We start from the raw sequence: 23,531 nt of genomic DNA, 5'->3' as shown, positions 1-23,531 counted from the left end.
CAGCAGAACTGCGTCCTGCAGCAGAAACCATCCTGCAGTAGATCCATTATGTTTGACTTCTTAATCAGCTCAGCTCAGCTCCAGCTGTGTGAATACACCCTTTTCAGCAGAGCACGGATTTTCTCCCGCAATCTCCCCTCCTCCCCACTTCTTCCCTCTTTTCTTCTCCATCATCAATCTTCCAAGCATGCCGCTGTGCGCTCGCGTTTCCCTCCCGCACGTGTCAGCTCAGAGAGCTCCACCGGAGCCCCTTCCCCAGCCAAACCCTGCCGGGAGGCTGCAACCACCGCTCCCCGATGAAGAACTCTGTGCACAACTTGGCGGCGACCCTGCTGCCCATTGGCCCCTTCCTGCGGCTCCCCCGGCCGCAGACAAAAGAGCAAGTAATGCAAAGCTGACTTACTGCTATGGCTTGGAGCCTCTCCTTGTGCAACTCTGCTTCCGCCATCCTGGAGAAAAGGACACGGGAGGAGAGAAGGAGGCAGGAGGGAAAAAAAAAATAAGAGCAAAAAAACCCGTGCCAACAAAACCAAACAAAAAGCAACAAGAGTGAAGCGAAGCACACACTGCAGTCACCCGGGGGAACGGGAGTAATTGCAAAGAAAGACGAGCTCCTGTGCAGTAGTCAGCCACTTTTGAAGGCGGTGCGGGCTGGCTCACGGTAGGATCATTTCAGTTGCTGGACCAGTGCCTGCCTCGCTGTCTGTCTCCCAGCTGTATTGCTAACTGCATTTCATTGCAGCTTCTGTGCGCTGTTGCTGTCACACAAGCCATGTATGCACTCTCGCAGCAGCTGAGCACAGGGAGAGCTCGCATGGCTATAATTTTTTGCCTTGACGTCCCAGCTCATTTGCTCCTCCTATGGAGCGCTGGGTCGCGGCAGGAGCTTGACATCTGCGGTGCGCACAGACCCGCAGGACTGCAGCAGGGGAGCAGCGCTGCTGCACCTCCCGCACAGGCAGGCAGGGGTCTGCGGGGATGCAGCAGACTGGGGAGGGAGCGCCGAGGGGCAGTAGAAAGGAAATAAAAGCGGCTGTCAGTAGTAACACGGCACAGAGCTGCAGACAGCGAAGAGCACATGTCAGGGGAAAGGAAGGTGGCTGTGCATGGCACGTGTGAGAATCCATCTCTGTCAAGTGACAGAGCTGCAAGTAAAAGCCACCTTGCTGGAAATCCAGGATGTGTAATAGGTAGGGAAGGAGGCAGGAGGGGAAAGAAGGAAACCAGCATAGTGATTTTTGCAGCATCACCTTTGTGTTTAGCATTGGTTTTACATTCTTCAATTGGCAACTCCTTCACTCCTCTCTCACTTATGCTGAAGAGCCACTCCCTTCCAGCCCCATCCCAGTGGGTGCCATAGCACAGCAGGCACAGGACTGCCCGGTTAGAGAAGGCAGTGGGGGCTGAGCATGCATCCCACTGCTGTCCTGCAGAAGTGTGCTGTGCAGCAGAAACAGTGGCTTCACAACCACCTGCGGACGGACAGGCAATCTCCATTTTCATGGGAGAGACAATCTGGAGGTCACCTTGTTCCATTGAATCATAGAATCATAGGACCATAGAATCATTACAGTTGAAAAAGACCATTAAAATCATCTGGTGCAAACCTCAATGCATCCTCACTGTGCTCACTAACCGTGTCCTTCAGCGTCACATCTATTTGTTTCTTGTACACCTCCAGGGACAGTGACTCCAACACTTCCCTAGGCAGCCTGTTCCAGTGTCTGACCACTCTTTCTGACACAAAATTTTCCCTAATACCCAACATGAACTTCCCCTTTTGTCAGCAAAACTGGTCTATAAGCAGCATGGATACCCCACTTTCCCACTTACTCCCTGCTTTCCACAACTTCAGAACAGCAATTGGCTCCATGCCCAAGGGAACAAAACTGAATTTGCCAATTAAATGCACTGCCTGGGGCATTGCTCCCACTGCACTGGCACAATCTGCAGACACTGAGACTCCTTGCACGACCTCTGTTTCCCATGTGCCTACCCTTTGGTGTGCCTTCCAGATTGGTGTTTTACCCCTCTGATGGCTGCTTTCCTCCTTCAGCTCCATTCTATTTCCAGCTGCAGGATGTGATTTCAGGCATCTCCATATCCTGGTCCCATTGCCTCACTGGTACCAGGCTCCTTCCCTCGTGATGGTATATCAAAGTGACTTCTTGCTTAGCTCTGCCTCTGTGAAAGAGGTCCTTTGTTGTACCAAAGACTCACAGAATATTGCAAAACCCTGGTAATCTCTGTGGCCAAAAGAAAAGTTTTACTGCACTATCCCAAGTGAGTGGTGTCCATAAGTAGTTGTCAGGGTGGGCTCACAGCTGTGGGAACTGCAAAAACACCAGCTTAAACCAGGATGCTCTTTCAGTCTTCCAGCTTGGCTTAAATAATCTGTTCAATGGCATGTGACATATAGCTTATTTGTTCACTTTTGCCTTTTGTTTTTATGCAGAACCTCCTTTTCTGTTGTTGTTGCTGTTTTTCACAAAGGTCTGTGCGTTACTGCTTATATTACTACAGTTGGTTTTGAAATACCCTATCACACAGATTGAGACACCTATACTCCCACAGTGCACTGAGAACTTACATGGGCAACTCCTTCTGAGGCTTGCAAGTTATGCAATTAAATCCCTTCAATACCCTTCTCATGTTTTGCTATCAAGCCTTGCCCCAGGGAGAAATTCAGCCATGGGCTGTACCCAGCAAAGGTCAGGGCATGACTGGTGCAGGCTGTGGGTGGAGTTGGGACCAGGCCACATCCATCCCAAAATGCAGTCACATTTGATGCTTTCCTTCTGTACAGCAACTCTCTGCAAAGTTTTGGGGATTGGACTCTATGATCTCTAGAGTTCCGTTCCAACCTCTATAATTTCGTGATTCTGTGATTCAAACATAAGTTTGAACACATTTTGTGTGCTCTTATTTAAGTGCATGGCACTCACTCCATGATCATCCTACCTCTCCATTAGCTGTAGTGCTTGTTGCTGGTGATGGGTGCACACCTCATTTGGAGCACAGCAACTAATGGAGCATCTGCTGGATGGCTATGTGAGCACCAAGCACACTGCTGCTATGAAGGAATGGGTGTGGAACTGTCCTCCAAAATTGGAACTGGGGAAGATTTATCAGAGTGAGATGTGATGCCCCGTCCCTGGAGGTGTTCAAGGGCAGACTGGATGGGGTCCTGGGCAGCCTGGTCTAGCATTAAATGGGGAGGTTGGCGGCCCTCAATTTTTACTACCTCCTCCCCCTCCCCCCCCCCGCCCCATTCATTGAGATTTTTGTTTCCAGAATATTTTCCTATACTGGTAAAGAATGCACTAAGATATTAGGAAAACCAGAGAGAAGAGGGGGTGTAGGGAGGAGCAAGAAGCTGCTAGAAGACATTGCAAGCAAAAGGAAACTATTCTAGTGTACTGTGTTCAGTAGCTACAGAAGGAGAAGAAAGGAAAAATATCCCTGTTATTTTTCAAATGTCAGTAAGAAGGCTGTTGTTTTCACCATGACTTTTAAAAGAGCAAAACCCACCACAGCTCAATAATGCGTGAATTGCATCCCATTTCCATAAAATAGATTGCTATATTTATTTCTCTGGAAAAGAGTGCAGCAAGCAATCTGTAGTCCCCACTCATTGCAGGGAATCCTGAAGGCACTCTGAGCTAAGCATAGCCTGGACTTCTAATGAGACAGACCTCTTAAATAGTAAAAATGGGGTTCTTGTCCTTTCCACAGAATTGAGCTTAGGAAAGCTCAGGGTTAGGAAAGGTTCTATTTAAACCACCCCTGTGTATTTTCTGACAACCAAGGCTTGTCACTGACCTGCACAGGATCAGAACCCTGCTGCAGAGTGCCAGGCACCCTGTTCTCAGAGCAAAACCTTGGCTCCCCTCCTGCTGGCTATCAACAGGACTGAGTCAGTCTGAGAAACCAGACGTTGGCCTGCAGACTGTGAGAGGAAGGCACACACACACACATGCACACGAACGTTGAGACCAATGCCTCAGCACTGCCAACGTACCGACATAGTTTTGTGGTGACAAGTTGGTGGCTGGGTCCTGGCAGCGGTTGTCAGGAAAACACAGAGCGAAGAGGGAAAGCAGGCTTCGCATTTGCATTTCAGATAGTTTAAGAGAAGATACTTCTGGCTCTTAAAATTACCACATGCCAGCATGTTGCATTGTGCTACACTTACACTATGCTGGCATCCTCACTATTGTCAAGCCTTCTTCCCCAGAGTATATTTGAACAATATTATTTTAATCTAAGCTGAAATTCTGAGGTTTCATTAATCTGTTTTTTATCTTCTTTGCCAGACTCTGGCTTCAGATCTGAATTAAAATAGGGCAGGAATGAGAAACTCATCCACACTTTTGATTCCTGTGCCCATTGACTGTACTCCCTTCCTGGACTCATCTCATATGAGACAGCCTTCAAAATTTTTGGCAGTGACACCACTCAGCATTTCCAGAAGAAGCTCCTCCATCTGCAGACTCAATACTGGCCCAGCCTCACCAGCCAGCAGGCTCTTGCTGTCACCAACTCTTGTGTCACCCCTCCCTGTGACACCTCTTCCCATTTTTTCAGTTTTGCCAATTGGTACCAAGATGTGGAGTTGAAGCATGCACAGTAGGAGACAGCATTGTTTGAAAATTAAAGAGCTGGAGCTCAGGGCTTTGTTTTAAATCTTCCCAAGACATCAGTTTACGAATAGGTAAGCCATCATTTATTAATATGTGCAGCCTATTAGGTTTTTCCTCATTTGTTTGGTTTTGTTCTGAAGCAGTGGTGAGCTGGCATGGAGCAGGCGGTCTCTATGTGGCCTTACCATCCAACAGGACTGGCAACTCTGCCCACAGCAGAGTGGTTGGAACTGGATGATCTTTAAGGTCCCTTCCAACCTAAACCATTCTATAATTCAATAATTCTAAGATTCTAAAATTCTATGATTCTAAAATTCTGTGACTAGCAGGTACCATAAGAGGCAGCAGGCCCTCAATAGCCCCTACAAAGTCAGGTCTCTTGATGAAATGAAGCCTGTTGTCCTCTAGCAGTGATGCTGTCAGTGGCAAGTACGGGTACAAGAAGCCATAGCTTTCCTGAGCCAGCCCCATGGATGTGTGTCAGGATGGCCTAACATCTGTTCAGCACCTTCAGTTCTTGGAAGGAGCTAATGAAGCAAGCCTATCTCCACTGGGGATTCCAGTGCCTGCTGCTGGCTTTTTGCCTCGCTGCAGAAGTCTGGCCCCTGGGGGGCAAAATGCAGAGGAGAAATTAAAGCAAATTTTTTCCAGATTCCTCTGCTCTCACTGTAATTACACAAAAATAAAATCCTGATTGGCTCTTAACTTCTATTTTCTACCCTCAATGTTTCCCTTGCCAGCTTGCATCCAGCTGAAGCAGGGAGAAGAGGAGATAGAAAGTAAGTTCTCAGCATTAAGTGTAGGGCAGAAATACACTTGTGAATAGACAAGTCTTCACTAAAAAGGGGGGTTTTATTGAGGTTTTATTCTATGAGTATAATGATGCCTCTGAAACATGTCACCACCATTTAACTGCATATGCCCCAGAAGCTATTAATGAACTGAGAACTATGAGTGCCATCAGTTGTTCTGTCCACCCCATCAGAAATAGCCTGTGGCATTCAGTTTCACAGATCCTTACAACTTTAATGCTGACAGGGATGAGGCTCTTGCCCTTCTTGCCTCTTGAAGAAGGCTTGGATGTTCAAATCTACCAAGAGAAGGGGGAAAAATATACAATGCTTATTTTGAATTTAAAAGCTAGAACTTGATTTCTGAAGATTCTGAATATTTGCTACTAAGGTTGGGAAACTAGATTTTGCTTTGCATGTGAGCTGGTAGAGCAAGAGGTCACCCATAGTGCATCAGGTAACAGAAGAAGAGGTGATGGTAACCAGTAGCTCAGAAGATAGTTGCAGCATTGTGGAAAGAGTGGCCCAGAACCAGAAGAGCTGGGTTTTACTGCTGCTCTGATCCCTGTCTGAACTTTACTTCTGTTCCTCTACATATGACAAAAGATAACTATATAGCTCTTTTCATGAGACCCACTTGTTTCCAGGTCCTTTTCACAACCTGAGTCTGCTTCAAGGTGCAAATCTGCTTTGGGCCAGGGCAGCATGCAGCAGTATGTATTATGCAAAGGCACAGCATTGCACATTCAAGAGTGATTTCTTCCAAGCATCATCACGGCTTTCATTTCCTCTCCGTAGTCCTAGCTGCAGTGCTCAACTCAAAGGCATGCAAACATGCTGTAACATCCCTTTGATTGGAAAGGTGTCCCCAGAGGTGACTTACTTAGAACACCAGGAAGATAAATATGTAGCAATCTCCATAAAGCCCTTCTAATACTAGTGACACGGACAGCAGTGGTAGTTGGTGAGGAAAATCCCAACCAGGCTTCCTGGGGAAAATTGGAGTTCCAGTGACTTCCCATTATTGCCAGTCTAATAACATTATTTTATACTCTAATGTTATAAAGTACAAATTGCAGAACTGTTTTATGTATTATATTGCACACCACATACAAGCTTCACTCACAATAAGATTATTATTAATCTGGTATCTCTGACATGCAGCTAATTAGGAAATCATCTTACATCTTTGCAGTATAAATGTAACATTCAGGAGAGAGTGTTCATTGAGCCTAGTAGTCAGCAATTCCTGCTTTGAAGTGCTTTTCAATGCAGTTAATGCTGATTTACAAAGCAGTGTAAATGATTGACATTGTCTTCTGTTAATTTTAGTATGAAATGATTCTTAATCCACCAGTCTGCTATGAAAACTCCTGCCAACATGTCTGCATTTTAAGCTTCTGCATATTTCACAATTTTGGAACATGGGAAAGAGTACAATACATAATTGTTACACACTGAGCAGTAAAAAGCAGACCTTTTTAAATGAAACTATCTGGTAAGAGGCTGAACACTTTAACCCTCTCCTAGTACTTAAGCTAGCTTCTCACCTTTCTCCTGCTTTGGTAGATGTCCCTTGTGTGGGGGGAGTAACAAAATGCAGAGCAAGGCTGCAGGTATCCTCAGCTTCATGACAATTTCTGACCTTTGGAGACGGGTCTGAAGAGATTTTCATTGTGGCTAGAATAACTACTGCTAGATGTGACAGGCATGAGAAGGAAAAGGCCCCAGATGAGGCTAGTCTGGCTTACAGCAGGCAGGTAGGTCAGCAGAGCCCACAGCAGCCATGCACTTGAAACACAAGATCAGCACTAACTACAATGAGTAATAGTAAACATGTAAGCAGGGCCTTCTGCACAAATGGAGGGGAAGAAGCATGTCAGATCATTAATTTAACAATATAGTACCTTTTCTCCTTGAATAATTCAATTGCAGAGCCAGAGCTGTACAGATTTCTAGTAGAAGGTTTGAGTCCACATAATGAAGGTGAAGAAAGTCCATCAGTTCACATCTGCTTCTGCCACTGTCCACTCCTCAGAGTATAATGTTTTTACACATCAGGATGGTGGAGGAGCACTGGTTTATTTATGAATATATGAATAGAGAATGAGATAGAGCTAATAAAAAACACACCTCCTCTTCATGTTGTTACTCAATGTGATAACCTACTGTATTTTTTTTTCCCATAGAAAACGATGTTTTTCTCTCTTCTTCCCTTTTGATCATCAGATAAATGCAACGTTCAGCTGTTATGGGCAATACTGCATCTGCAGTTTTGATCTTAGAGGCACTCAGCAAAGGCATGCAGAATTCTGTACTATCTACCTGTCTGAATCAGATCTATTTAGACAACTTAATTTTCTTTATAACTTAGACTGTTTCTGTTGAGAGAAAAATATATCTCTGAAAGACTGATAAAATGCTTCCAGTTGAGATTTGGCAGAAGACAGAGTGTTCATGCTAGTGCCCAGGCAGTCACACAGTACATTTTTATGGCTGTTTCAGGATGCTTCTAGCGTGTGTAAGCCTATATGCATATGTTTACAGCAGAACCAATGTTATAATTGGTGTATGATGGCAGTGGGGTTGCAGGAGCCTTGGACATGTCTGTATGAAACAAAATCCTCAACAGATCTCTTGTTGCCAAATTACTAATTGCTAAGCACCAATTCAGCTATATTGAACGCATGTGTCTCAGTGTTGCTGTATAAGTCTCATTAAAGATGATGGCACTAGTTTACAAAACTGGAACTGTATGAAAGGACTTCAAAAGTTTTGAATTCTGATATTTCAGATCTAACCAGCAATATTGGTATTTGACTTTTTTTTCTGATTATACAAAAAGAAAGGTGTAGAAGTGAAGCTAATTTTGCAGCTCATTTCACGTGGAGCTGGAAAGCAATGATTTTAAGCTTCTAATATTTTATTTGTATAACAAGCTTATATGCCTCCACACCAGTAATGCTACTTAAACAACAAACTTTAACCCAAACAACAGACAGTTTTATTTAGTGGGATAGGTCGATAAGGAAGCATTCTGTACATAGCATTTCTAATGAACCACTGACAACTTGCAAATCCTTCTGTGAAGGTGTTTCTTTAACTGCATCTTTTTTGCTGTTTTCCTATGGATTTCTCCATACTGGCCTGTTTTTTTTCTGGTTTACCATTAGCTGAAATATGGTGGAACTGCACTTCCAAAAAGTTAGGTTAGTATTTAATTTCTAAGAAGAACTCTCATTAGATATGAAACAATGTTTATTTATCAAATATATTTTATGCTGAAGACATGCATTAATTTTAATGAGATGTAAAGATTAAAAAGCAGTCCCCTTTTATTTGCTGAATTTCTCAAAGGGTTTGATTTCTTTCCCGAAGGTGAGGTATGTTCTGAGAAGAGCATTTTATGCTTTGTACTTTTCTGTAGAGTAAATGTGGAAATAGAAAATTGTGAACGATGTGATGTATTCTTCTTTCTGTCTAAAAGCAGATATGGCAATCTGCTTATGAATACCTGCAGAATAGCACTGCTTAAAATCAGAATTTGTAGCAGAACTTTGGTCCTGATTTCTCTTTTTCTCTTCCAAAATATCATGTTGTATGTGTTAGCAGCCTACGTTTCCAGACCCCTACTGATGTATATTTCATTCTGTCAGTGGTGTACTGTGGCAAGGAGTTCCACCTATTAGCTCAAAAAACTTCCCTCTAGTAGGCTCTCTTTTTTTCCCCTCTTAGATTTGTTACATTCACTGCACCTGTTATATAGCTATCAGAGTTTTGATTTAATGTCCTAGACTGCCCATCTCATCCCATGATGAAAATGTACCAGCTGTGAAATTTTATAATGGAGATCATTCCTGCAATCGATGCAACTGTAGTTTTCCCAAACATCACAGAAAATCAACTATTGCAGAAATGAAATGTAGCTCATCATCTTCTGGAGTGAGGCAGAGAGGAAGAAAAATGGAAAACAAAAGGAACATTCTTGATATTTTGAAGAGGAACAAAGAATGCATGATAGAAATGAGTTAATATTGAAAAAATGGTGGGAAAAAAAGGTTTGTACTGGGCATGAACTGTCACATGAAAATGATGGTTCTGAGGAAGGAGAGCAAAGATCTTGGACTGTTATTTTTGAGTAGAAGATTCTATGATTTGGTGTTATTTTTGCTTTTGTTTGCCTGGAATGATCTGCAGTTTCACCAGATATGAAGACAGAGCTGTGGATTCAGCATTGCTGCAAGTAGGAAGTTGCAGAAACCCTCTGGCATTGTTCGTTTCAGTGGGAACTGTGAATAAGAAATTATTTCAAAGGTTTTAAAAGGTAGCTTAGGTTTATTTTGGAAATCAGCAGCTGCAACTTAAATTTGTATATACATCTGCCTGCCTGCATAAGGAGCCTTTTCCCTTTGCTGAAAAGCTCAGCCTGCTGTAATCCTAATGGAGCAATCTAAGGTACTGCAAACATTGCAGTTTTTAAGCGTAACTGTTTCGTGGTCCTTTGGTTCTGGATGAGCCACTCTGTAAGGGTGAGTACTGTCCATGAGAATGGTAGATGACATACAGTCCAGCATCCTACAGTGCCTTTTGCATCCCAAGCATGTTGCATGCCATGGCTTCTGCTCGGAGCCCTTCAACAGATAGAAGCAGCTGCATTAGTCCCACCAGAACCACGAACCACTCAGTGCCCGCACAGCCTCGCTGTGGGTTGTCTTCTGCACACTACACCCCATATGGCAGTGATGTGTCACCCCACTGAGGAGTTCTTATACCTCAGCCCCAAGTGCTCGCAGGCCCTGCCCAAGTGCAGCTCTTCCGGTCACAGTGGTAGGCCAGGAGCTCCTCCTGGGCTCCCACAGAAAGCTGTTTCCCATGGCTTACAATCCAGCCAGCTCTCAGAGGGGATATTTTAGGCCAAGTGGAGCATAGCCTGCTTTCAGTGGTTAGGCCCTCACTGCAGGGACATGCCCGCAGGCAGTGTTACAGTTTTGCCCTCCCCAGCTTGACCCTAAGGCCACACTATCACCAGCACATGGACTGGAAGGGCCCCAGCCTCTCACAGGGAGGCTGCTGCTGTGATCTGTTCCCTGCAGGCTGACACCCGGAGGGCTGTCGTGCGCCTGTGCTGTGGCTAAAAGGCCTTATAAGGCAAAGCCTGAGCAAACTGTGAAGCTGTCTGAAGTGTTCCTCAGTGCTGAAAAACCTCCAGGGAACGCACAACATACCCCTGGCAAAGATCACAGCATATTTTACAGCAAGCTCATAGAGTAACAAAGCAGATATTGTATCTTTGAGTTCCAGGCTCTGCAGGCTGCTCTCAGCAAGAAAATTAATATCAGGTCCCTTTCTTTGACTCATTTCCCTGCAGTGAGATGAGCTACACATCATTCACTATATCTGTCCTTAAGACCTCATAAAGCTGCACATCAATCCTTCCTCTGGAAAGATGGTCTGCACAGCACAGGACTTATTTGGACATCTCTGTGGGCTGGTGGATGAACAATGCAGAGCTACTGTAACTATCAGCAGCCTCAGTGCTGAGGACAAATTGAGCTGACTTTGCTCACATAAACTCCTCAGTAAACCTGCCCTGCACAGGGCTGTGATGTGTGAGGACTTCCATGTCCAAGTCTTATTCCTCTGAGGTTCACAGCTCCCTTGCACACTCTCTGTGCAGATCTGTGGGAAAAGGGCTGCAGGCTGTTTGAGATGAGAAGTTGCATGATGAGATGCAACATACAGAATATGGCTCACACTCTGCCCCTTCTATGGCTGGTTGTGTGCTCGCCAAAGGTAGTAGCAGGATTATAAAGCAAAATAAACCAAGGTGAATAAAATGGCTGCACCACAGGAGTTCAGAGCAGAGCTACTTGGCTGTGAGGCTGAAGCAAGCATGGCTGTGGCTTCCATGTGCACTGGAGGCAGGGACAAAGGCTGAATGTCTGTGGCTGAGGACCCTGAGGATCATCCTTTTCTGCTGGAGTTGAACAGCATCAAGAAGCAAAGCTGAAAATGCTGCCATTTGCTGCCTTTTCTTATGCCTGCTATTTACAGCTAGCTGCAGCTTCTAGCAGAGTTCAGCTTTCCTTCAGTCTGCCTTTGCTGAAGCTCTTCTGTGTGCTCTGAGGTGCTTACTCACAGAGCAGTGAACCATGCCAGAACAATGTGGGCCAGCTGGATAGAACTGCCAGTCTGACAGCTGTGCCTCGAAATGCCCACAGACAGTATCTCTGAAGTTCTTCTCTGTCGGTTCTGCTATTTACATCCTCTTACTGAAGCCTGTTTACAGCTGCAGCTCCTGCATTATTATTTTCTAGTGTTTTAAAGTGAATCCTGTCCTTTATTTTTCCTGCTTCTATTTGTTTTGCTTGTTTACATTACGCAGATGCTCATCTACCACATACGTGGATATTCAGGGCTGAAAGCGTGTTTTGTCATTTGTACAAAGAGTTGTACAAAGTACCATTAGTAACTATATGAATAACGGAAAGGTGTGGATTGTAGAATTATGTTCAGAAAGCAAGTTCAATGAGCTGAGGTTTGTTTGAGGTTACCTTGCTCCAGCTGAGCAGGAACTTAACTGAGTACCCCTGCGTACCCACTAGCACTTCCCTTCATGCACAAGCAGGTTTGATAGGTGTCCATGAAAGAGGAGCTTTACTTTTAGCAAGCACATTCATCATTTGTACCTGATAACCTATTAATGGATGCCAAAAGTAAGACTAGAAGGATCTGCAGTCCTCTCTGTCATCCACTTCTCTGTGCTAAGATAAAATCAGATACATGGAAACCTACACAGTTACTGTCAGACACACTTTGCTGTGGGTGCAAAAGATACACAAAAAACACTTTATATTTGTGACTTCATCCTTGAATTAAGCAGCATTACATTATGACAACCATCTTTGACAGAAGACAGGCTTATCCTACCTAATTTCTGGGGAGATGCCAGACTGTAGTTCAGCGTCATGTCCGTAAATCAGTCCCCAGAAGGTCATGCTAGAAGCAGCAGCCAGCTGAAGTGACCAAAGTGGCTGCAGGGTTTGAATGAGGAGCTGGTAGCAGATACTCATCAACAGAACACAAATGACAGCGATTAAAGAGTCGTTTGTACTGTAACCATAACAAAAACTAAATATGGCTTGCAAGGACTCAAACTTTTCAGCAAATTACTTTTGTCCATTAACCCACCCTTTTATGTACCGATTTCTCAAAAAGGACAGCTAATTGACCTTGCAGGCACACCCATAAAGACAGTCTAAAATGTATATTGCAGAAAATCACATTTAATTTTGTCAGCTGAAGAGCATTCTCATCAAAGACATATAATCTCTAGGAAATGCCTTCTCTCAACAACTAACAGTAGTGACCAAAAAAAACCAGACGGAGGTATAATTATTTTTAAAGACAGCTGGTAAAGGCAAATGAGCAGGGGAAAAAAAAAGAGAGAGAGACAAAGAGAAATGCAATGTAAGCAAATACCATGCAGGAAAAAAAATTGCACTTAAATCAGAATACAACTTGGGGATGTCAAATCAGAGCTAAACTAAAGACCAGAGAAATCAAAGAGTAGAAATGGACACAAGTTCTCCTCTAACTAAGGCAGATGTAGCACAGGTCAAAGCCTGTTATTAAGGTCAGTTCAGGCCAGTGACTTGAAGTACGACTCAATTTGGTGCCTAGCATACATGACTGCTTGCGTCTCACTAAGGGCATGTGAAGCCCACCAGCCTCCTGGAGCAGTCCTTTTGTGGTGTAAAATAAGCTCCATGCTGACATAAACTGCTGACACTGGGAACTTCTCTCTGCTTTATCCAGAGAAGCCGTAATTTTTTTAAATTTTGGGTGTTATTATCTGCAGTGGTAATGAGAAAAAAAGGAGCTCTAATCATTTCCAGAGCTTGCAGGAAGGAATGGCTGAAAGCCAAAGAAAGTTTTTGAGAAAGTAATATATATGACTGCTGAGGTTTTACTTTGCTTAATCCCCTTATGTTTACAAATAAGGAATGCCAAGGAGGTAAGCTTGGCAGTTTTATGTGTAACATTTGATTCACAAGAGATCTTCAATGATGCCACCCTTCACTGGTGTCAAAACTCTTATGCAGGCATGACGCAGAAGCTCAAATACCACCATCTAACCTTTGTATGTCTCAAAGACAATGCCTCTACTGCCAGTTACTGCCTTGCAACCTTTGTCACACAGTTTTGATCAAAACGCTGGTGTTTCTCTGCAAGTACCTTGTGAGGACAAAGGGAGCAGTGGGTAAGCTCATGCCTTGTTCAGCAGTGGTTGTGCTGGTCCAGTCTAATGGGATGAGCTGGACATTCATTTCTGAGAGAACCCTGTGTCAGAGACTATCAACAGACATATATCCAGCAGGAAAGCTCTTATCTTTGTAGTAGGATTGCGTTCCAGGGAGGTATAGAACAGTGCTATTTTGGGGGCTAATCCCCTGGCAATACACTGTGCTGTTGGGTTTAGGGTTATGAGCAGACAGACCTGATCGCAAATGAAATTGTATTGGAAATGTCATTACTGAGCTGACTAATTGCAGAGCAGTTAATGGGAGAATCTGCATGGAGGGATGAATTGCTGTTTGTCTGCTTTATGATTCATTCATCTGATTATGCCAATTGAAACAATTTGCTGCAGTGTCTTTTGTACACCATCAGCAAGCACAGAAACCCTCAGAGCTCCAGCAATTCTGTCACGTTCAAATGGCTTGGTACTGGTTGAACCAACCTGCATATAATTAGAGTCCAAAATGTTCCCCATTATACAGTGTGAGACTTTTCTTGAGAAAAGCAGAAAAAGCCTTCTGTGGTTAGGTTTGCCCAGTGCACATAAACCAGCCTGTGATGCTTGTAGGAAACAGGCATGAAATGCCCTGCACCACATCTCCTCTAGCAGTGTTGCAGCAAGGCTTGGGACTGTAATGTGTCTCCAGAATAGCAGCGCTCCCCTCATGCAGTCCTACATGGGATGTAAGTCGAGTCATGTTACACATGTTAACATATGCCTTTGCAAGCTAGAGCCAGCACAGAGATTTCTCCCAAAGCAGTAAAGTTTATAGTCACCATGTAAAAGGGATACGGGAAACCCCATGGTTAATTGTGCTTGTCTCTCAGCTATAATCATCTCGTCCTTTTGATAGTTTGTACAGCACACTTTTGAGATCAGGAGCTGTGCTGGTTTAATCTGTGGCAGCTGGTAGAAACTTGAAGGTTTGATTTGCTTTCTCCCATCACCTTCTTGACGTGCACTGAGCAGAGCCTTGCAGGAGAGCAAAGTGATCTACACTGCACCACACTGCACTGCTGTGGCCTCACTTCAAGTGCTATGTCCAGGTTTGCGTGCCACAATGCAAAAATACATAAAACTAGTAGAATGTTCAAAGGAGGGCTACAAAGATGGGGAATGGTCTTCACTGGAGAGTGGCTCGGCACTGGAACAGGCTCCTCAGGGCGGTGGTCTTGGTCCTGAGCTTACCAGAGTCCAAAGAGCATCTGGACATTTCTCTCAGATGTAAAGTCTAGTTTTGAGATGGTCCTGTGTGGAGCCAGGAGTTGGAGTTGGTGATCCTTGTGGATCCCTTTCAGTTTGGGATATTATGATTCTCCCAGAGCAGCTAGTATGGCACTTGTCAGGGGACATTCCAGTAAGCTATGGACACTCGCAGCCTTGTAGCTGGGTATTTATTTAATGACTAGGTCTTTCCATGTGTCTTTTTTCTTGTCAGATAAGAGCAGAAGATCTCTTTTAAGTGATTCTTGGCTGACAATTGACATCTCAATAGCTAAATAAAAAGTAGAGAGATTTCCTCCTCCTGTTTTTCCTCCTCCCATCTACAATTGTCACTTATCCCCTGGCTAAGCCAATTATAGTGCCTCACAAGTGTGCCCAAGAAGAAAGGGAAGCAGCCAGACAGACACCAATTGAATTTTCTGCATGTACTGCACAGAGGTTGTTTGTTTCACTGGCAGATCCATTACTCCCTTGTGCCATTTGTGACTCAAGAAGACTGAATCCTGTAAGCCAGTAAAAGTGATGCAGTATTCCTGAAAATCCAGCAGAGACTGCAGATACAGCAGGGAAATATTGATTTTGTTATCAAGGAGCCCAGCCTGTGCCCTGACCTTGTTTAAATGTTTCAGGAAGTTATGAGGATGGAGAAAAGGAAGAGAAGGGATGGAGAAGAGAAGGAAGAATAAGGCTTCACTGCCTTTGTATGGGTAACTTTTTTAAAGAAAAGCTGGCATTATGTAGATCCGAGGAGCAGCCCAGCCTTGCATTAAAACTTCAGTGTGCAGGAGACTGCCTACGTATTGAATAAAGTGCTCCAGAAGGCTTGCAGTCTAAGGATGAGCCTCTCTTGCAGCAAGGAAAAGGATGTCTGCGCTAGTTTAAATCCATTTAACTTGGGCAGTAATAAATAGGGCAACTGCAGAACAGTCTTGAGTGTTGGTTGGCCACCCAGCTCAGTACCTGCTTGCACAGATGTTCTGTTGTTACCCATCTTCCAGTTGTGGTTCAGGTGGCACATAAGCAAGAGTGGGAATCAAGAGCAAAAGCAGGGACTCAGCAGTTTACCAAGGGCAGAATTCAAACAAGCTGCCAACAAGTTTGGTGTAGGTTTTAATGAAAGCAGCATGCTGTCAGCTGGGGATCAAATCCCTGTATCATCAGCAAGTTCATGCTACCACAAATCCATATCAGCACTGCTTTGTTCATATGCTTGTGTCAACAGACCTGTGCCAGTGAAAAATCTAGAGCTAATGGCTGTACCTGGCAAACCTATTTTTCAGTTAGAGGAATTTACACCAGTATCACTGCATGAAATAAGAAAAACTGAAGAGTTAAAGGGCTTTTACTGGAACAGCAGCTGTGCAGAACAGCCATATCTGTTATAAGCAGAGGGACTGGCAGCATCTTTGGGTGCAAGACTAGCCAGGCATTCCTCAGTGTCTATTTTTACTGAATGTTTCTCATAGCTATATACATTTATATATATGCATATATATGCATATGTATATAAGCTAAGTTGTGCCTGTCCAACACTGCACTGAATACTGTTTGACAGAGAGGAAGGAAGAAATATATGGAGAAAAGGAAAGGGAGTGAAGTGATATCTTTATTTCAACCTTCAGATAATAAAAACCTAAATTTTCCAAATTATTTCTGGTTGCTAGCTGATGGATTTAATTGCTGTGTATGTTTGTGTAAATTATGTTTAGAATGCAGACCTAAAATACATGTATAACTTACATAAATGTGTCTTTATAATCTCAAAAGGTGTAGCTTTAAAGATACATTGCTTTGGTTATCTGCACATTCATATTTAGACGGTCAAAAATAAGGGGTAGGCTCCTCCCTTTTCTTTATCGAGGCCTAAACAGGAATCCATGAAAGAGTCAAAGCTCCAGTTTTATCAGGCATCTTGTTGCTGGAAATCACATCTAACCTCAACTGTCTTCAATTAGAAGGAATCTCTTGCAAGAAAAACCAGTTCCTCAGTAAAACAGTTTAATTGTTTAAATTAAATTTGTTCTTAAAATCCAGTGAGAAAGCATTAATAGCCTATGGTGATGTTGATATTTGGAGAAGTCCTCTGCAAACATGGCATCCAATAATTTCAGAAGCTAGCACTATGCTTGGGAATAGAGGCTTGGCTTATTCTTACTCATCCCCTGGGAGATGCTGCTGCATGGAGCCTTCTGCTGGAGCTATGGAGAGGATCTCTCTCCTTCATTTTCAGAAAGATTCATACTCAGACAGTGACATTTTTCAGTCTGGCCATCTGATGCTTAAAATCTCTGTTCTGATTTCGAAGAGCATACGTCCTTTTTCCAGACTCTAGGAGTTTCTCTATTGGGAGTTCCAAGGGTGCTCGATCCCTGCTGCAACATCTGGGAACGTCATCATCCCACTTCCCAGCAGGATGTAGCAAATGTGCTTCTCAGCAAAGGACATCTTACACTCCCATCCACACTCCTTTTCCATGAGATCATCTTAAAACATCAAAAGAAAATTCAGTTACCTAATTTCTTGTTGAACACAACAGCTCCTCAGTTAGGGCTGTACTAGCACTGTGTGCTAGTACGAATTGGGTCCTAAGTACACCAAGACACTTTAGATGTGGAAAACACAAGTGAGCAAGGATCATATTAACCAAACCTTTATGCTGCTTTCCTTCTTTCTGATCTACATCTGGTGTGATGGGAAAGTAGTGCTGTCTCAGGCATTTCAGAGTTGCTTCACTGTGATGTTAGTGGCAAGCTAATTTTTATGCTTGTTTACTGCATCATCAGCAAACTGATAGCAGAATACTTGAATTGAAAGTAAAATACAGGAATTTTTTTCAAACTGCTAAAGTCTATGAGCTTAATTGCTCTAGCCCATCAGCCTTACTGAAATAATTGTTAGTACAGCAAATGCTTTGGAATCAGGGAAGGAAGTATACTCTTTTGGCATATTTCCTAGAAGTGGGTATGACATCCATCTTTCCCAAAGAAAATAAACTGGTGTATTCTTCTTCTTAAAGAGACATATTAGCTGGTTCTAAAAATAAAACGTGAAAATATGCCAATATTTTAGATTATATGGAAAAGAAGCATTATTTTAAGGAAAGCTTAGCGTATTTTGGAAATGAGGATCTTTTGTGGTGTATCAGGTTAGTCACAAAAAATCCCTTCTCATCGCTTTAGCCTATTTAGTTCAGAACACCAGTATTTATTAACAAGAAACATGTTTATCTTCTTTCAAGAAGTAAATGCTGGCATTACCAAATGAAGATATTCTATTTTAACTGCAAATTACTCAACTTGCAAGAATGCTTTCTGTTCTTTTCACTTTAGAACCACTTTGATGGCAAAAATAATTCTGGATAGAATCCAATTATTCAAAAGGTTAAATTATATTTTCATGACCTATTTTTAATAAAATAAGCCTTACTTCCTACTTCAGCTTTCCATACGACAGCAGTTCCAAAGCACAGCACCTAATAAAAGTATTAAATGCTTTACGTCCAGTAGCTGCAATATTAAAGACATCATGATTGTTACTTTCTTATCCTTGGTTCTCCACAGTACTCTCAATGTAAGGAACCATTTTTTTGATGGAGGAAAGGACAATCAGACCATTTTTTTCCAGGCAAGTGAGATCCAATCTGCTCAGCCATCTCTGTGGTTGTCTGTTTCAGCTTTCTTTTAATGTCCTCCAAGTGGTGGCAATATTCACCTGATTCTTAATCAGAGTTTATCTACACAAATCTCTTTAGAGCGTTCCAGGAGATCCTTGCGTTTCCATTGGAGCAGCTTCTTATTAGTGCTGCATTTTCACACTGATCTGTGCTTCGATGTTTGTTTACCTAAGTAATCCCATTACAGACAAACAACTGAGAAGATCTGTTGTGGGGGAGCTTTCCTCCTGCAGCCTGGCAATAAGATGCAGCTTTTGCAGACCCCCACCCAACAGGGATTGATACAGTCCCCTTGTGCCCTTTACATCCACAGACTTACATCAGGATTTAAATTATTATTCACTCCAATAATCTCATGATGGTACAATCTTCCTCATTATAAGAACCCTTTTCAAAACTCGACTATTCAAGATCCTGAAGGAAAACAATAACTATGATGAGGCTTTCTAACACTTGCTTCTGTATTCAAGAAAAGCAGATACTAGGTTGCAAGAGGAAAAAGTGTTAGTTTTATAGTATTTCTATTTGCTCTCAACAACATTTTGATAAGATCAGTTGGTAATTGAACCGGAGGGAACAGCACAGAGCTGTGCCAGAGGAGGGTTGGGTGTCAGGGAAAGGCTGTGTCCCGAAGGGCAGCGGGCATAGCACAGCTCCCCAGGGCAGCGGGCACCGAGCTGCTGGAGCTCCGGGAGCGTTTGGGCACTGCTCTCAGACACAGGGTTTGGGTTTGTGTGGTGTTGTGTGGAGCTGGGGATTGGACCCCATGGTTCTTGGGGGTCCCTTCCAACTTGGGATATCTTATGACTCTATGGTTGCTATAAGAGTACTTACATGTGAGAGTATGCTTGTGTACCATACCTCTTTAGGTCCTATTGTTTCAACTCCTGCAATAACAAACAAACAAATAAATAATTAAAAGCAAAAATTTTTGAATGCATTGCTGCAGAGTAACAGTACTGACATCCATTGAAGAGAATCCCAACTTTCTGATTTTCCACCTTTTCTTCTATATTTATTTAGGATTGATAGAATATAAGAGGACTCAGATTTTGCTGTAAGCTGCTACCTTTTGTTTTTAACCCGTTTTAGGTGTGTAAAAAAAATAAGTTTGATAATGCCTTTAAAATGCAGTTCTGTATATGACAGTGTTCATGAGACAACTTGGTGTCCCAATTGCAGTCCCTTCTGGAAAATCCTGTGTCTTTTGTTCCCTCAGTCCCTTTCACACTTTTTGTGCAGTCTTTCCTTTACCTAGCTACATGTGCATGGTGCTGTGGAATGCTGATATTAATGCACTTGCCCCAAACATGGATGAAGGAAAGATATGTAAAGTACGTGGAGTATTGAAGTGTTGTATAAATAGAGAGTGGTATCTTAAATGAGGGGAGGTGCCACTTAACTGATAGGGGAATGTTGGTATAAGAGACAATCTTGTGCTGTTCTCCTTAAGAAAAATCATGGTGCAATTCCATCTTAGTGATGTTTGAACACAGGAGAGTATCTGCACAACATTTAAGTGCTAAGGAAGTCTACAGATCGTCCTTGATGTGGCGCTGCAGTTGTAGATTAATGAAGATAATTTGCAGCAACACATACCTGACTTCTTTTCTGAGCAGTGGTTGTTTCAGCCAGAGCCTAGGCCTCTGTTGCAAGACGTGTCTCACAGCAGGACACATTACAGAGAAAAGGTTTTAAAATACTTGTTGGTAGGTTTTCATTCCAAAGGAAATGCCTACACTTTCAAGAGGGCTATTTTTGGAGGACGAAATAGCCGTGTTGAAGTGTCATGCATGACCTAGAGTAAAGCTCGATGGAATTTTTAGTGTTTTCAGTTCCAGGTTTTCTTTGTAACCTCTGAAAATAAACTTCTCTGTCAAGGCATTAAAACGATTTTATTCATGGATGATCATAGACTGCAAGTAGAAACAGCATTCAGAGTTGCTGCTCAGGGCATGAAAATCTTTAATGATGTATAACTGTGAAAAATCAGCTAACGTTACTGCATTATGCTGCATTACAACTCCATACTGAAATGTTTCATTAACCACTGAGTCCAGATGCTGTTTTGATTTGCTGTATTTTACCTCCCTATATTAGCCTTGGTGTGCCCTAGAAAAGATTTTATCTTTGTATTACACCTAGTGTAAAGTTACAGGGGAATATGATGCAGTTTGTGAAGGACTCCCACTGTACTTTTTGCTCAGGTCACATGACATTTATGACATCTACCTAGAATAAATGATCCCAAATTTGTATTCACTGAATCTGAGGGTCTCAGCCAATCACTGTGTCCTCGCTGTAAGCATTCCAGACTGATAAAAGTGTGTGAAAACTTACGGAAATACAAGGAAATGGAAATAGGACAAAACAACCCACATACTCAATGTGTTGAACTACAGCAAAAATCTTCATCATTTGGTAAGAATCACTTGGTAGGAAAGGTTGACTACCTTTTCTTCCATCAGCACAGCACTGCAGTGGCTTTAAATGTGCTTTAAAAACATTTAGAAATGAAAGGAAAATCTGTCAGACCACCTCTACACTCCAGGTGCCCCCACCTGAAATGTGCTGTAGTCTGTTAAACTGCTGGCTGGCACAAAGAAAACATCAACTACTGCAAACCAGATGCTTATTATGGAAAACTGCAATACAGCATTCTCATCAGGTTTTTGTGCAAATCCAGAGATGTCATCCAATGCAAAAAATATCCCAACCTATATTCAGGTTTCTGGTACAAGGCAGTCTTTTATTTTCCTTCTGAAAGATCACTATCAAATCACTACTTTTTCCAGTAGAAGTGTATCTGTAAAACTCAACCTTGTGCATACATCACCGCAACTGAACAACATCAGCTTTATAATGACCAATAAAAGCAGAAGTTCCTCCCTATTCAGAAATGGGACACTGACTGGATATCTTCCATTACTGACAAAAATCAAGAAATATACCTGGTCAATATGTACAGAGACACTGTGTTAAAAGAGACCCTGTATTACTGTATCTGACCAGAATAGGCAGATTCATAATTTTATGGACAACAGATACGTCATTATAACTGGTCAGAATTGGTCAAAAAATACCATGAACTGTATGTCTGATACAAGAATCTGTGCCTTGACCTCACTAAATGCTAGCACACTATGAGTTATGGAATGGAAAATAACATTTTCTATTCTTTTCATGCTATATGTGTGCATATGCATGTGTGTTTAATTATTCCACATTCCCCATCAAAAGTACAAGAAAAGCATTAGAGATGGCATTAGAGAAGATACAGACAAGAATAAATAATTGAGATTTCATCCTATTTAAAGTCTTGCAATGATCTGTACTGTCAGTGTACTCATACAGAAACCAAGAAGAATATGAGTGTGGGATGATGTGGGATGATGACGGTACCTGGAGGAGAAGTCAAGGCTAAGTTGGATGGGGACATGGGCAACCTGGTCTCGGACCTGATCTAGTGGTTGGCCTGTGGCAGGAGAGTTGGAACTTAATGATCCCTGACGTCTGGTACTCAAGGAGTAAAAGCTGTCTTCCTACCCGATGTTGTCACTTTTATTCATCATGGTGATATAAAACAGTGAATTTTCTTTTCATGTATTTTCTTTTGTACGTATTTTTATCTGCTGTAATTTCTCTCAGTCCCTCTTGCAAAGATCTGACTCAAAATCTTTCTGAAACAGTTTAGTGCAAAATACAAAAATACACTGAAAAATCCCTTCATGTTCATTACCTCAACTTAACCTCATCAGTATTAATCTATGTATTTGTATGGTATAAGTGATCTCTACCTTCAGCAAGAAATATTTATTTTTATATTGGGAAAAAAATAAAGAGAGAAAATCATTGCCACAAAAAGTTGTGGTCAATGTCTTGTGAAAAATATCCTATGTGTAGAGGATACAGGATGTAGACAACATCTCTAGATGGTTGGGAAGTTAGGGAACATTAAATGCAACCTTTCTTGTCTATAGCAGTGCTATGATGCACCACTGCCAATTCTGAAGGATTAAGATTTGAAATCAGTCTGATCTGAAATCTGAAATTCATCATCTTGAAATCTGATGGTTATTGCTGTCACAAGTTACCCATTCTGTGACATATGGCAAAGCTTTCCTCCCATCTCTCACATGAGTTTGTTCAATTGAACAGTAGGTCAGTTCAAGAAGGTGATCTGACAGAAAGATAACCTGGCAAAGAAAATTGACCACACTTCAGTTATTTTCAGTTCCATCATGAACAAAGGATAGGCACAGTGCCATGAGATAGCCCAGCTGAACTGGTACACATTTGTGCCTTACTGACCTCAGTGGATGCTGGCTGAAACAAAATGACTGTCTCTGTATAGAAAATATTATTTTCAGGAAGTTTGTAAAAGTAAAATGATAAAGCAAAGTCTACAGAAATTTGATAACATCAGTAGTTCAGTCCAGCTCACAGTCCTTTGCCTAGGAGGAAGAGATTTCAAACAGCTGTTCTGTCCCTTAAAGCACAGTTTTATTATCAAAGTCTGACAGTATTGCCTGCCCTTTAATTCTTCTTTTGTACATCTGGTCTGCAACAGTGAGAGAGTTCAGGAAGTCACCCTTAATAGGTCTCCTACCCATTTAATGAGTGTGTTTCTTTCTCTTCCTAGGTTTATATTTACATATGTAAAGATACTTCCATGAAGTATGAAGATACCATCAGCCCTCAGCACGACTCACTGTCTTATCTCAGAAATATTTTACCTGCTTTGACCTTCAAAATCCTAGGAAAGGATTTTTTTTTCCTGTCCCAGGAAAGGTGACCTTTTATTATAAATTGTAACTACATATTGTATTAAAGACCACATCAAAACTGATCTCTTTGCAGTTTTCATTTGCTAGCATCTGGAATAATTTAAATTACAA

At 42.3% G+C, this 23,531-nt stretch overlaps 1 protein-coding gene across 8 annotated transcripts in view; it reads right to left on the bottom strand.

The window, feature by feature from the left end:
* The window catches only part of PALM2AKAP2 (PALM2 and AKAP2 fusion), a 246,313-nt gene extending 245,468 nt beyond the window's left edge, over nucleotides 1–845 (bottom strand). For 3 of the 8 annotated variants that reach the window (XM_085213917.1, XM_085213918.1, XM_085213920.1), the window contains exon 1: nucleotides 404–836. In XM_085213917.1, coding sequence (XP_085070043.1) covers nucleotides 404–448 — 45 coding nt within the window. In that variant the 5' untranslated portion in view covers nucleotides 449–836. Of the gene's footprint in view, nucleotides 1–403 lie in introns of all 8 variants that reach the window. The other 5 variants (XM_085213912.1, XM_085213914.1, XM_085213913.1 and 2 more) reach the window with 4 other exon arrangements.
* Between the last annotated feature and the right edge of the window lie 22,686 nt (nucleotides 846–23,531).

The sequence above is a fragment of the Meleagris gallopavo genome, chromosome Z, assembly GCF_905368555.1.
Source record: "Meleagris gallopavo chromosome Z, MGAL_WU_HG_1.1, whole genome shotgun sequence".
Lineage (NCBI taxonomy): Eukaryota > Metazoa > Chordata > Aves > Galliformes > Phasianidae > Meleagris > Meleagris gallopavo.
This window is presented reverse-complemented; position numbering and strand designations above follow the sequence as displayed.